This window comes from Myiozetetes cayanensis, unplaced genomic scaffold, assembly GCF_022539395.1.
Source record: "Myiozetetes cayanensis isolate MyiCay16 unplaced genomic scaffold, myiCay2020 scf5-8, whole genome shotgun sequence".
NCBI lineage: Eukaryota > Metazoa > Chordata > Aves > Passeriformes > Tyrannidae > Myiozetetes > Myiozetetes cayanensis.
In genome coordinates, this window is record NW_026087742.1 from 4767600 (window position 1) to 4782156 (window position 14557).

Consider the following 14557-nt stretch of genomic DNA (forward strand, 5'->3'; position numbering starts at 1 on the left):
AAATAACCACTCTAACCAGTTTATTTCTGTATTGTCTTTGGTGTACAGCAAGGAGGCAGAGTATAACAGCAGCAGTATTACAGAGCCATTTGTGTCACATCAAGGTCAAAGTGGCTTTGACTTGGGGTTAGACAAACCTGCATGACTGAATTATGTTATGCTATTCTAACCACCATGATCCACAGCAGAGGAGAGAGAAGGGTGCTTAACTATCTCGAGTTACGAATCACAAAGTGAGCTTAGTGTTTGAAAGGGATTTCTGCAATGTTAGCAGGAAGAAGCACCAAAATGCCTGGAGTACATCAGCTTGTTCCACTTCACAGCAGTTGTATTACTGGGAGTACAGCAGAGTTGACACTGGGATGGAGCTGATGGACTTGGATTAGGGGGAGAGCTGCCTCCCCTGGGAGTTGGGGAGAAATCAGTTGCTCTATATTAAGAGCTTACCTTTAAAAGGCTGAGATACTTACAAATCTATAAAATGTTTATGTCTTCTACTGCAGTCCTTAATTATATCCTTGTAGTTATTTAAGCCTTTTCATCAGTAAGTGAGTAACTGCCCACTTTACAGGACAGAAAGCCAATGAGGTACAATTGCAGGGTGTTAAAGGGATGCAAGTTACACTGAAGTGTTTATTTCAGAAAGAGATTGCAGTCCTTTGCAGGCACGGCACTCCTTGGAATAAGCAAGTTCTGGGAGGTGTAGTAGCAAAAAATTACTGAAGAAAGATTTAGGTGGTTTCTTTTTTGTTGTTGTCTCCTCACAACTTTGTGTCATCATTGTTGTAACTGGCAGCTCTTGTGGAGGCATCTGATTGTGAAGAGGAGGATGAGTCTGCCTGCAGAGGAGTAACAAATGTGTTCTGATTATTTTCAGTTTGTAAACATGGTTCATAGTCTGCAGTGCTATGAAGGACTACTCTGTTTTCATTTGCACTAGTCACATACTTGTTTAGATGGCAGAATGAACCAACAAATATAATTTTTGTTGTTGAAGGGCTTTTTTTGGTTAAGTACATTTAGAGAGAAATTTGGAGGATTCCTGTTGTTGAATTCCTGTGTCTGCTGAATTTGAACACAAAAGTGGCGCTAACTTCAGATCTGCAAAATGCAGCTTGGGAACTAAGAAATTCTTGGAAGAACATACAGCTGGACATATGCAAACAGGGCTAATGAAAAATGAATGGATAACAGTACTACTCTTATTCTTCCTTGGTTGTCCCTGCTGCATGATCAGAAAACAAGCATTTAAATATTTAAGACTGACCACAGAGAGAGTTAAAAGTCGCTGTTTGGAGAAGAAACACCTTCCTCCTTTTCTGACTTCTGTCATGCTTCAGATTCTTTCTAATGGCATGAAATGAGTAAAACAATTGCAGATCAGCACGTTCCCTAGAAAATGTCATCATAACCTATCAGTTGCTGTTATTTCTCCAAAATGATCCATTTTTAAATATTTCACCTGATTTTCACAAAAGTTGTTTATGTTTTTGGTGTATTTAAGCACTTCTTCCTGCACTTCCACAATTGTATTGCCTGTTTCCCATCCTCATTAAGGATTACTGTTTTTGGATTATCTTGTTCCATACAATTGTATGTGCATTTTTTTGGTGTAATTTAGTCTTCCATTAAAGAATACTGTATTATGTGTGGGGAAAGGAAGAGTTGTTTATGATAATTAGCAGTTTCTCCTTTAACAACTTGCAAAAGTCCAGGCTCAAGTTAAAATTCCTAGCTCAAGAAAATACACTACCTGAAAAGAGTTGTTTTCCTATCCCCTATGTGATCTCTCAGCATCTGCTTAATGCAGTATCACTCACCCTTTCCCTTGGTTCGGGTGAGTTTCTCTCTGGCTCTGGCAGGTGGTTTTCTGTGTAAGCAGGAGGTTCAGGAGTGTCATGGGCTGGATCTGCCATCGAGGCTGTGATGGGAATGTTCTGGCCTTGGAAGTACCTGTAAGCATCTTTGCTGCACACCAGCAGTGTTAGTCTGTCACCACCGTTTTGGATTCTTACCACCACTTTGTCGTAGGATTCACCGATCACGTTTACTCCATTCACTTCCACCAAGAAGTCGTCGTTTTGTACACCTGCCCTGTCAGCTGGCCCGTCGTTCCGTACCTGCAGAGGCAAGTTCAAAGCATAAAACTTGGAAAGATGCATTAACAACTGATGCATTAACAACTACACTGCTGTGTTACTGTTTTCCTTACAGGGTGGTAAAATAAGCATGGGGAAGGGGAGATCCGTGGGGCAGGAATGAATTGGGAGGGGCAGTGGGCCTAGACATAATAAACATGGAGTCCTTGGTTTGAGATATAGGATGCATCTTGATTTTGGTGGACTTAAATTGTAGAAATGTGGCGTGGTAGAACCATGAAGACAAGTAGAAAAACAGTTTTCCTACTATTTGCAGGTCTCTGTCCAATAACTTTGAAGTTTACTAAGGAATCTGTGAAATGTAGTAATGAGTGGAACCCCTCAAGAAAGCTGAAGTCATACATGTAATTTGAAGCTGCAGAATTTTGACTTTCACCAGCTGTGGAATTTAGGGGTGGGGGGGCAGGGGGGGGGAAGGTGTCTCTCCTATAATTAAGATGTTCTGCAGTCAGAAATACTAATTTTAGTGTGCTTGCCTCATGAATAAAAGCAAAAATTATGCAAAAGCTGTATTCCCCTTCCCTCTGGATGTCTAGAATGAGGAATCTTCTGGTACTTGAATTTTTCATCTTAGACCAACAATGTCACTGTGACTTAAAGAGTATAGCTCTGGAGAAGAGACACTTGTGGCTTTTCTTGTATTTATTTGCAGAATGGAAGGGAGGAAGCTGTCTGACAGGCTACTCAAGCTTCTTCATTAGTACCTCACTGATGAACAGTCCAGGCTTGTTCTTGATCATGTTTAAACTGAAACCAAATCCACCAGGCCCTTTCACCATCTTGCAGATTCTTGGCTTGTGGTTCACTTTCTGCTCAGTGTGCAACTCCACTCTTTCTTCCACTTTAGCTGGAGTTGAATCCTGTGCTTTGTAGTAGTATGAGAAGGGGGAAATTTGAGCCTGAAAAAAGAGACAAATTAAACATAAAAACTTTTGTTGTGAAATCTGTTTCAGGCTCTCATGCTCTACATGCTGTGTTTGAAACTTTGTTAATGACTCAGACTTGAGCTGTGCTGAAGGACTCTCCTTTATTAATTTCTGGCAGAATGGGAAGCTACAGTGTTGATGGTCTATGTGGGAAGGGAATTTTGTTACTCATTCATAAATATATAGCCATATAACTCTGAATTTGCTGTCTTAGCAGCAACCTACCCTTTCTTGTGGTGTGTTTGAGTTTAGAATTGTCCCAATAGTGTCTATACAAATCGAGGAGGCCAAAAATTTGGATATTTAGACTTTCTGTATAATGCAACGAGAGTTGCTGAAATATGGTGTATCTTAGAGATTTCCTGCAAGTTGAAGAAGTGTCTGTCAGAGCAGGTTGGCTGTTTCATTGCTGCATATGTCTCTTCATGATGATAAATTAACAATTCCTAGCAGGAGTTTGCTTTTTCTTACCAGTTTATACATGGCATCAGTGTCCTTATCCACGACCAGCAGTGTGGTTTTGGCCTCAGACTGCTTGATTTTTCCCACTACGCTTTCATGGTCCAGACCATCCACTTGCTCTCCGTTGACGGCCACTAAGATGTCATTGTCCTTGAGACCCGCCGTGGCCGCCGGGCTCCCGGAATTTACATCCTTGATTATGTGATCTGAGAGCACAAGGGAAGAAAGATTGATGTGAAGGCGTAGCTTGGTGAGTTTAAAGGCATTAAAATGAATGGCAAAGGCAAACTGTCAGAAGGGCACTTCAGGTTGAGACCAATTCCCTGGTGTAGCTCCGTGCAACGTGTCTGTAGAGGATCTCTGCTGGGCAACCGGTTGGAAGCCAAAGAAAACGAAGCCCGCAAACCCTGTACAGGAAGGAGCTGTATATCAAACGTCACGGTCTGTGGGTTAACTTGGTTCTTACCACCAGTATTTTGTTCCATCCGTAGATAAAATCCGTAACCGCTGTTCCCTTTCTGGATCTCAATGAGCCGTGGTCTGAGGGGAAGCAATCCTAGGCTGGCGCTCTCCTTGCTCAGTACCTTCTTCTGGCTTGTGAAATAACGGTCTGTTTCTTCATTTGAAAGTAGAAACATAACATGATTTTCAGACTTCTTTACCTGTGATGGTACATGTACAGTCTCAGACATCACCCCTTCAACAGCATGTGGGAATTGTAGATACTTTGGTGCTCTGACACATAGTGTGTGTGGGTGCTGCTGATGAATGAGCTGTAAGGTGTAGGCCATGCTACTGTAAATTGCTTCCCCCCCCCCTCCCTTCAGTCAGAAATTTGGGCCATGACAAGATCCTGGGCATGTAATATATGAGGAAATTTACTTATTTCATACTGTGTTCGTGACCTATAGGGACTCATAGAAGGCTCACCCAGTGAGCCTCAGGAGATAGTACTTGACTTATCCAGATGTGAAACTCTGCAATATACACTTATCATAACATCTATACCACTATTTTAGATTACAGTGACAAGAGTCAAGTTTCTGTCACTTTTGGTCCTCTTCTGTCTCCTTTGCTGATTCTGAGGTTTGGAATTTTTTTTTACACATATATATATATAAAATTTAAATTTTTTTTGTCTGTTCAACCACTCCAAGTCCATCCTTCTCCTAATCCTTTCTACTCTAATGGTTGCCCTTTTTACTCATCTGAACCAAAGTCAGTCTGCTGCTGATGTTGCAGTAGCTCAACAAAACTTGGGTGTTGCACAGTTCCATAATGAGTTGCATGCACTGAATGATGCTGGAATGCCAGAATATGTACTGCCTGTCTCTTGGCTCTCTGAAATCTCTTCAGCTCCAGCTGTGTTTTGGCAGTGCCAGTAGTGGAAAGCTGGAAGCTTCATTAGCAACATTCTGTGCAGCTGAGGCCGGTTAGTGAAAGCTATTGCACAGTAATTTTCATTAGTTTTGGACTTCTTGACAGGAGAAAGGAACTACTGTCTAAAATTATGACTTTTTCCCTGTTCCATGCTGACTGTATCATCAGAGAGTTTCTCTCTTCCTGCCCTGAAAAACACATTGCCCTCTTGCCTTTAGGAGCATTTCCAGGACTTCTAGGAACAGAGCATGATTTATTTAATAGGGTTCCTGGCAGCAGAGTGGTTCTGTTATTTGAAATTCTTTGGCCTGTCTTGATGGCAGTATTCACTGAGAGGCAGTTTGAGAGGCTGCTTGATAACAGAGCCAAAGCCAGAGCTGCGCTGCTGCATTGATGGTACAGGAACAGCAGCTCCCCAGATTTACTGTGAAGCGTTCAAATGGGCCAGACCTGCCTCCTCAGTAACCCTGATAGGTTGCTGTGAAAGTAGGCCAGAACAGAAGATGAATCAATACCTTTTCCACCACTTCCTCGTGTGTGTAATTTTCCACGTTTTCCCCATTGATTTCAATCAGGCGATCGTTATTTTGGACACCAGCCTTTGCAGCTGCTCCTTGTGGTGAAAGCTCTACTATGAACAACCCCTTCTGTCCTAAAATAGATGAAAACTCATTACACAGGGTAAGTCACTGCAATATGCCTGAATTTAATGGTTAAGGAAACTCAGCACTGATGTCTTCAGAGACTCCTGGTCTCTGCTTACACACAGATCACAGTGGCACCACAAACCTTCCACACAGACACACCTCTGTCCCTTATTCTGTCTTGGAAAAATCACTTCCATGGGAGGGAGGGAGGGAGACATTTGTTCACTATCTGCAGCTCAAACAGTTGTTTGTTTTCCTACCAAGACTGCAGGTGGGCTGATACCTGAAAGGGATTTGATTCCTACCCCCACCAAAGTCCTTCATAATTTTGGAGAGAGGAACTGCTTTTAGGTCTTTCAGATAGATAGCATTCCAAAATGTGCTCTTTAAAGTGATGCTTTTCAGAGGGCTTCGCTATTCTGTTGACTGGCCTTGGAAGAAAGGCTTATGTGGAAGAGGTTCAAAATCCTTTTTTTCTTAATGAAATAACTTCCAAATCAGGAAAAGTGTTTCTTGCAGCTGCCTAGAACCTTGTGTGCTGATTCCTGAGGTGATTTGAAGGAATGGAACAGGGTTTAACATAGCATGTTGAATATGTATCTTCTATTTGAACAGGGACTGCAAACTTGGTTTCCTTAAGTGGGCTTAAATAACAAGCAGAAAATAAATTATTATTTCTCTCTCTCTTTTTTTTCATCTTTTCTCCACCTCATAAGAAACATGGTCCTCAGAAAACCTTTTGCCAAAACCTTTCACTGCATATACTGTACAGAGATGGATCTGAACTCATCCTGCTCTTCCTTGCATTCTTTCTGGTAGTAAGAACAGTCTGTGTGTCCCTATTAGCCCTCCTGTGTTAACTGTGTTTACCTCTGTCCCTGCTGCCAAATCTCTCTCTCTCTCTCCCATCTATTCTCCTAAGGCTCTCACCTTCTGTGGTTTTCAGGGAGAAGCCATAGTCTTTCTCCTCCTTCACGAGGTAGCAGAGCCGGGGTTGTGGAACTGCAGTGGCCATGGATGGTGGGGACTGCTCCTCCTGCTGTCCTGTTGATGCCTTTTGAGCCAGCTCTTCCAGGTTCACTCCCTCCTTTTGTGCCTTGTGATAGGATGTGTCATCCAGAACAAGAAGTACAATGGAATTCCCACTGTTTTTGATTAACTCCACCACCTGTAGTGGACAAAGGGAAATGGCAAGCAGGCACTAGAGTGGTTGAGCTAAAAACTCTCCCCAGGAAGGACTGCACTGTCTATTGTTTTTATTGTCTTATCCCCCTGCTTTTGCACTGTGGTGAACTCCAGAGACATTTCATGGCCGTGGTGAGTTATGAACGATGCAGGGGGATCCTCAGAGCAGTTCACCCAGCTCTTGGATTTCCTACCCAAAGGAGGCATAAAAACTGGAAGAGAAAGCTTCATGTAAGTGGCTGTGGGCCTGGGTAATGGGGGTAGTGTGGGGTAGTGTGGATCCCAGGGGTGTACCTGTGCGTGTTCCTCCTTGTCTACAAACACACCATTAACCCTGAGGACTCTGTCTCCATCCTTCAAGCCAGCCTTTTCGGCTGGGCTGTTCTGCTCCACGTTGCGGATGATGTGCCCTGCCGTGTCTTTCTCGATGCGCAAGTAGAATCCGTAGGTCTTTTGGGGCTTTTTGGTCACTTTGCATTCTCGGGGCTGGTGGACAGAAGTCATCTCTGCCAGGCGTGGCGGAAAAGATATGTGTAAGTAAAAACAGTAAGCTTGCATATATATTCCTTCTAAATGTGTTTTGAGAGACTTTGCTTCAGAATTCTTGGGGTTTTGTTTCCCAAGAAATCCAGATGTGCAAAGTTAAAGTTAGTTAACAAGGCTAGGGAGAAGAAACCTCCCTTTTCCCCTCTCCCTCTTCTTTTCTTGTCTCCCTATATCAAATGAAGTTAAACAAGATGCAGAATTGAAAAACATGAAGTCTGCCTGTGAAAACATAGTAAAAATTGAGGTGAGGATTTAGTACCTGAATTAAGTGTTCCAAATACCAGACCACTGTAGGAAATTTATGTGGCAAAACAGAATTTCACAGACTTTCAGACTGGTCAGGGTTTGGAAGGGAGTCCTGGAGGATGCGTGGTCTGACCTCCCAGGTCAAGCAGGGCCACCTAAAGCCAGTTCCCAGGTCAAAGTCCAGACAACTTTGAATATCTCCCAAGGAGGGAGGCTCCGCTACCTCTTTGGGCAACCTATGCCAGTGCTCAGTCACTCTCATAGTTCAAGTAGTGTCCTTACATTCATTCCTATGTTGCAATTTGTGCCCATTGCCTCTTGTCCTGGGTACCACTGAAAAAATCCCAGCTCCATAATCTTTGCACCCTTCTTCAGGTATTTTTATGCATTAGTAATTTCCCCTGAGCCATCGCTTCTCCAGGCTGAACAGGCCCAGCTCTCTTTTGTAAGTCTGCAAGGATTGAGACTCCACTCTACAGCTTCTCCAGGCAACCCCTGCAGATGGATGAGCAGGTGGGATCAAGGAAGGGCCTCCTTGTCTTAACCAGGCTTTCCTGTTCTTAGTTATGCCAGCTAAACAAAATCAAATTTCAAGAAAAGGCCTTGTAAGTGGAGTGCTACTGCTGATGAGTGCAGGGTTTGCATCAGAGGGTGGATGTACTGATTTTTGTGATACCTGATGACCCTCATAACTTTACATGAGGAATGGAGTGGCTCTGTGACAGGCAAAAAATAATAAAATAAATCTGTATCTAGACCATGCACAGCTGGCTGCCCACAAGCAGCTGGCTGGCCAGAAGGCAGCACTGCTGGACAGCACCCAAGTGCCTGAGTTGGACATGAGTCAGTGGTGAACCTTTGAAGATCATCTTTGCACTGAGTGGTGTCAGAATGTAACCAGCAGGTCAGTGGAAGGGACTGTTCCCCTCTCTTTGGCACCTGGGAGGCCACGTGTGGGTACTGTCTCTAGTTTTGGTCTCCCAAGTAACTGACATACTGGAATTAGTCCTGAGGGGGAATTAGGTTTTGGAGCACAAAATGTTTAAGGAGACTGAGACAGCCGAGCTTGTTCAGTCTTGGGAAGAGAAAGTAAAGGGAAGATCTTATTGACCTCCTCCAACCACCCAACTGGATTGAGTAGAGAACACAGCCAAACTCTTCTGGGAAGTTAACAGTGGTGGGATGAGAAGCAGCAGACACAGGCTGCAGCAAGAGAAATTCCAATTAGACAGCCATAAGGGCAGCCTTTCCTCCTGGGGCCTGTCAGGACTACTAGAACAGGTGCCCGCAGAGGGAGGCTGTGAAATCTTTGTCCTTGGAGATGCCTGGATTGGACCCTGAGCAGCCTGATCTAAGGTGCCCCTGTTTTCTATGTGGCTTCAGACCAGACAACCTGCAAAAGTCCCTTCCCACCTAAAATCTTGCATGGTTTTATGTTGTAGTGAAACTCTGTTGTGGGTGAAACCTGTCATGCAGGAATACCTCGTGCTAAAGGTAAACAACAGGTGTGACCAGGGACACCTCCAAAAGGAGTTGTCTTAGGAACTCCTGCCAAAGATCCATGAGGACAGGAGAATGAGACAAATGAAGACAACTTCTTCCAGTTGGAAAGTCCAGGTAATAAGCAAAGTTGGTTTGTATTCTACTGGAAAGACTTTTTTTCTGCCTCTCTTTACTGACAGAAGTCAGTTTTTTAGATGTGCTGGCAGTCAAATGGTTCTGTGATAGAAACTCCATAAAGGGATGAACTGCCCTATTATTTGGACATTATTTGGGACACATCAGATTGTATTGATTGCAAGTACAATTCAAAGCAGTTTTTCTTGACAAATACTGAGAATTTGTACTAATTCCTGAAATTAACATGCAAACCCAGTGCTACACAAAGCTGAAGAAACAGCTTGGCTTTTATGGGAAAGATTATTTCTCCTTATTTAGAAAGGGAGGGAAAGTTATGGTGCACTGCATACTACTCCCTTTAATCCATGAAGGCTTTACATGCAAAGTTATTTGGATTGTAAGAAGGAGTTTTCTAAGGGAAGAGGGATTTAGGTAAAAAGAAATTTCTTACCTGTATATCTATGTAGAGTAGCCTTCCCAGGGGTTCTCTTTTAGTGTTTCTCCTGTGGCTGTACCTATAAGTAAGGCTGGACTTTGATTGGGCAAAGGTTGATTTAAAAGATTATTCATTTAACCAAGTTTCACTGAATGTGTTCAACACCTTGATAGGCTGTCTTGTCCTTGTTGGGCAGAAGTGCTAGTCACATGCATTTCTCAGCAGCTTTGCATTTTGTTCTGCTGATATTACAGTCAAAAACTCAGTCAAGAGGTCACCTGAGGCAAGCCTGACCTTTGCTCTGGGCAAAAGCCTTCTCCAGCTATGAGAAATGTCTTAAAGGTTTGGGTTGTGCTGGATTGACCTAGGCCAGCAGCATCTGACTGCAGATTAGGGCGTTACTGGATGAAATCTGCATACCTCACGTTGGGTACCAGAAAAAGGACTGTGGTGGGTTAACCTTGGCCAGCAGCCAGATGCCCACTGAGCCACTTACACCCCCCTCCTCTACAGGACATGGGGAGAAAACAGGACAAAAATGCATGAAGAATTCAAGATAAGGGCCATAACTGGGAGAGTTACAATGAAAAAATGGTCCTGTGATTGAGGGGTGGGCCCCTTACACTGCAACCAAGTGACCCATGTGAGTAAAGTCTCCTTGGAGCAGAGGGAGGGAGCTGTCTGGGATATCAGTATGGTGAGGCCTGGCAGACTGACTGTTCTAGACCACACTCTGAACCTGCCAAGGCAAGTGCTATGTGTTTACCGTAGTGGAAGCATCTATTGGGTGGCTGGAGACATACCCTGTAAACCATTCCATTGCTTCTAATGCCATCCTGAGCCTTGAAAGTCAAGTCCTGCATTGTGGTATTGAGCCTGTGCTCCTGGGCCAAGAAACACGGCACTGATTTGGTGTTTCACATATCCTCTCACCCCCAAGCCTTAGGAAAGATTGTGTGATACTGTTGTATGGCTGTTATAGGCTCAGAGCATAGGACACTGGGGAATGGATGCAGTGAAACTTAGGTTTTTGGTACCAGAAGTTTCACTGACTGCCCTGGTTCTGCCCAAACCAGGCCTCTACACACCGTGGGTGGAGGTGAGGTCCCCACAGTACAGGGAAGTGACTGGGAAAGGCAGTGTGGGTTGCTCTACCCTGGGGAAAAGGAAAGTGCATTTGTGGGACTGCTTTTGCTCAGGGACCCAGGTGCCCTCGCTGAGTAGTGCAGGAGAAAGAGGAAATCTGCTGTGTACCTCAAGGAGGTTTACCCCTGGGGCAAGATAATCCATTTTTTGACTTGTATGGTACAGGAAGTAATACAGCAGGAATCATGAACCCCACCAGGAACATGAGAATGCAACGCTGATCCACCCCGAGTGGTCTTGGTGCTCAGCAATCCAAATTGCTGATTCTCCTGTACTGAGTGATCTCCTTGACAGATAGGACCAAAGTCACCAACTGTTCTTATGGAACTTTGGGGGAGGGGGAGCCTGGAATGGGGGAATAATATCTGATATATATGCATATGTCAAGGGACAATGTATAGTGTTCATAGAGGATGCATAAACCTGACTTGGTTATAAAGATATTTTAAGTATGTAGTGTAAGTTGTATGTGTTGGTAAGAAGGAATATCAGGAAAGAGGTAAAATGAGAAGGTTTGAGTAGGGTGTAGAAATTCAATAATGTACAAATGGGACAGAGGATACTTTGATATATCAGATCATGCTGAGGTCACACATGATGTGAATGGCGTGGAATAAGGGGTTGAGATTGTACTGGGTCTGGCTGGGATGGACTTAACTTTCTTCAGGGCAGACTTCATGGTTTTTCCCCATCCTGCAGGAAAGGAGTAAAAGGGTGAGTGGCTGTTTTTTGGGGTCACAAGGTCACAAGTCTGTCACAAGGTCATATCTTATCCACTATCCATAAGCACATGCAGGATTTGCTTATAGACATGGACTGACCTGACGGTGTTTCTAATGCAAGGGTAAGCCTCCAAATCTGAGATCCCAGACCACCAAGACAATTAATGAATTGACCCATGAGAAGTTCTTCTTAAAAAATTTAATTCCATTTAAAAAAGCTTTTAAACTACTTATTTCTCTCATTAACTTGCTGTGGAATTGGATTATTAGAAATAACACCTGTGTCTTTCTTGGCTGTCTGCTCCAACTGTGTAATTCAAAGGAGAGGTAATAGAAATAAGAATAACCTAAATGTGTTGCTACAGAACAGTCATTGATGTTACAAAAGCTTTACTGTAATCCACTTACTCTAAGTGGATTTGCAAGCCCGTTGTGACTCGGAGTTGTTCCTCTTTGTATAACACACAAAAAACCCCTAAGTGAGCCACCATGTTGTAAGCACCACAGAATCATAAAATAGAATCACAGAGTGGTTTGGGTTGGAAGAGACTTCAAAGATCATTTAGTTCCAACCCCTCTGCCGTGGGCAGGGACGTCATGAAGTCAGACCTTGCCCTGTCCTCAGCTTGTAATCTTTCAGACAAGTGAGATAAAGACTGGATAAGGAGGGACATCACAGTGCTTGATGATTTTGCAGCCAAGCACAGTGCAGATGGGAACTCAATACAAGGATCTCTGGTCAGCAATCAGGGAAATAACACAGCATTTGAATCAAGATATATTTTTTTCATTGTAGTGCCACTGCAATAGTCACTTGAGGTGATCCCGGGCCCCGGCAAGATTTTTCAAGAATAAGATGCGACACAAATGTAAAATGCTAGTGAAACATACAAACATTTTGTGCTTCTAGAAGGGAAAGTATGGTCATATTCCAAATGGGAAGGAGGCGGAGGCTGTGCAGCAGTTTAAAAAGGCTTTGAAAAGAAAGCTGAGGGAGACAGGTCTAGCGGTCAACAGACTACTTAAACTTGTGGTATGGTGAATTAGGGCATGTTAGTAAACACAAATTTTGAGGGGAAAGTTCTTTGAAGCGAGGCTGGAGGCTTGTCCTAGGGCTATGACAGGAGGCTGAAGGGGACGCTCCGTGCAAGGAGGATGTATCTCCAAGACCCTGCACGTCTTAGGGCTGATTTTTGCACCTCTGGGGCTGAGATGTAAGTTGTATGGAAGGTGTACTAATGCATCCAATGCTAACAAGACCTGGAGGCCAAAAGCTGAAAAATTTTCCTATCCTTCCACCAGTAGAATGAAAATTATTTGAGAATCTATCAGAGTAAAGGCAGCTTGCAATATTTCCTCTTCTGTTCCTTGAGCCTTTTGGAGGAGTGTTCTCAAGCATAATCATACAGCTGCAAAAATGAGTCACCTAACTTAGAAAAAAAAAAACAGAAATAAAAAAGAGAAGATATTTTACTCTTTAACAATTGTAATTGTAAAAAGTAATAAAACCTGAAAAAACCTCTCAATTCCCAGTATTCTTATATTGCAGGAGTTGGTCATGGTGACTAATTTCTGTCAGCACAGGGAGTAGACTTCAGGGGTCCTGGTTTCTCTAAAGTGTATCCCTTTTCATCTATAGGCTGGTTGTAGTAATATATGGACCTTTGTTCCTTTTGTCATTGCATTCTTCAGTGGGTTAACATTTATGAAATATTTTCTGAAATTCTTTTTCCAAAGCTTTCCCGATTTTTAGTTAGTTAGAAAAATTTCTGTGAAACTCACCTGTGTTAAAAAAAAAATGGTCAGAAACAAGCATTTTCTAGTAGCTGTAAATGTTCACATGGTTTCCTCAGCATGCTGGGTGAATGGAGGGAAGCACCTGTGTTTTTAACTTTGGTACTGGCTAAAATTCAGTAAATTCACGGGTCCTAGCCTCCTTTTCCCAGAGCAAGCCACTGAGCCACACCTGGCACGGCTGGTCGTGTTCCAGGGCATAGTTTCTGGAAGTCCTATTTACCAAATTGTTACTCTTTACCAGGAAGTCTGTGGCTCAGGTCAGCTCCTGGCCCTGTTCTGAACACAGACATGAGAAGAATGTGTGCCCAGTGGTGCCAGGATTATGGCACTCATGAAACTTGCTTATTCACATCTGAAAAGTTTATACAGCTTCAAGTCTCAGGTTTGTTATTTTGGTTTGGTTTTTTTTTTTCTTCTTCTTAAAAGAGGGGAAAAAATGTAGCTAGCCTATGGATCACTTCTTTTGCTTGTTTTAAATAGTAGTTTTTAAAAAAATTGTTACTCGCCAAGGTGGTGTTGAGAAATGCTAAAGAAACTGATTTCATGGCCATTCCACTGGGTGAGAGGAGTAGAAAACAGCTGTTAATGACAGACTGGTGAAATGGATCTTTAATATTTTTAAAACAAGTTTAAAGATACAAAGTTCAGTCGACTAAACGGTGCCTTTTGTTATTAACACAATTGTACAAGGAGTCCAACCCTAAAACTGAGTGAATATAGTTCATATATTTGGTTCTGCAAGTGGAGCGCTCAAATAATCTGTGACGCTGCCAGCATTGTTCTACTGACAAAAGGTTTATGTGGCTATTTTGGTGTGAAAACGTTCCTTCTTTATGATGGCAACTAACTTTCTTGCCTGGGAGCACGCACATCGCTTCAAAGTTGATGTAAGGAGGGTTTCTAAGTAGTTCTTGTTTGCCTGTATTGCTTACTGTGCACTTGCTGACCACAACCTCGCTGCTCTTGCAGCGCCCGTTTCTGGCCCCGTCCAAGGGGGCAGCAGCCTCTTCAGATAAACCTTTCCTTCCATAGCCAAGGCTGACAGGGACTGGGAATCAGAGCCTTGGATTGTTTTAATGTCTCCTTCAGTGAAGTAGTGTGAAAGCATGTTTTCTTTGTTCTTGTATTTAAGCTGTTCAAGATCAGTATACAGCCCTTTCCCTTTGCCCCTTCTTTTGCAAGTGATGGTTTTTCCACTCTGGCTTGGCAAGTGTTGTATAAAGCACCATGTGATTTGGTAATAGGAATACTTGGTTCACTGAAATCCTCCTTAATCATGAGGCAA

General features: G+C 43.1%; 1 protein-coding gene across 1 annotated transcript; it reads right to left on the bottom strand.

Annotated features, from left to right (window-relative positions):
• Window positions 1-60: 60 nt before the first annotated feature.
• Window positions 61-10615, bottom strand: PDZK1 (PDZ domain containing 1). The gene is made up of 9 exons (XM_050333359.1): window positions 9623-10615; window positions 7054-7265; window positions 6505-6742; window positions 5443-5579; window positions 4014-4209; window positions 3557-3753; window positions 2864-3058; window positions 1821-2120; window positions 61-839 (listed from the first exon to the last, which is right to left on the bottom strand). The coding sequence occupies exons 2-9, from the start codon at window positions 7261-7263 to the stop codon at window positions 762-764; spliced, it is 1551 nt and encodes a 516-aa protein (XP_050189316.1). The 5' UTR covers window positions 7264-7265; window positions 9623-10615; the 3' UTR covers window positions 61-761.
• Window positions 10616-14557: the final 3942 nt, after the last annotated feature.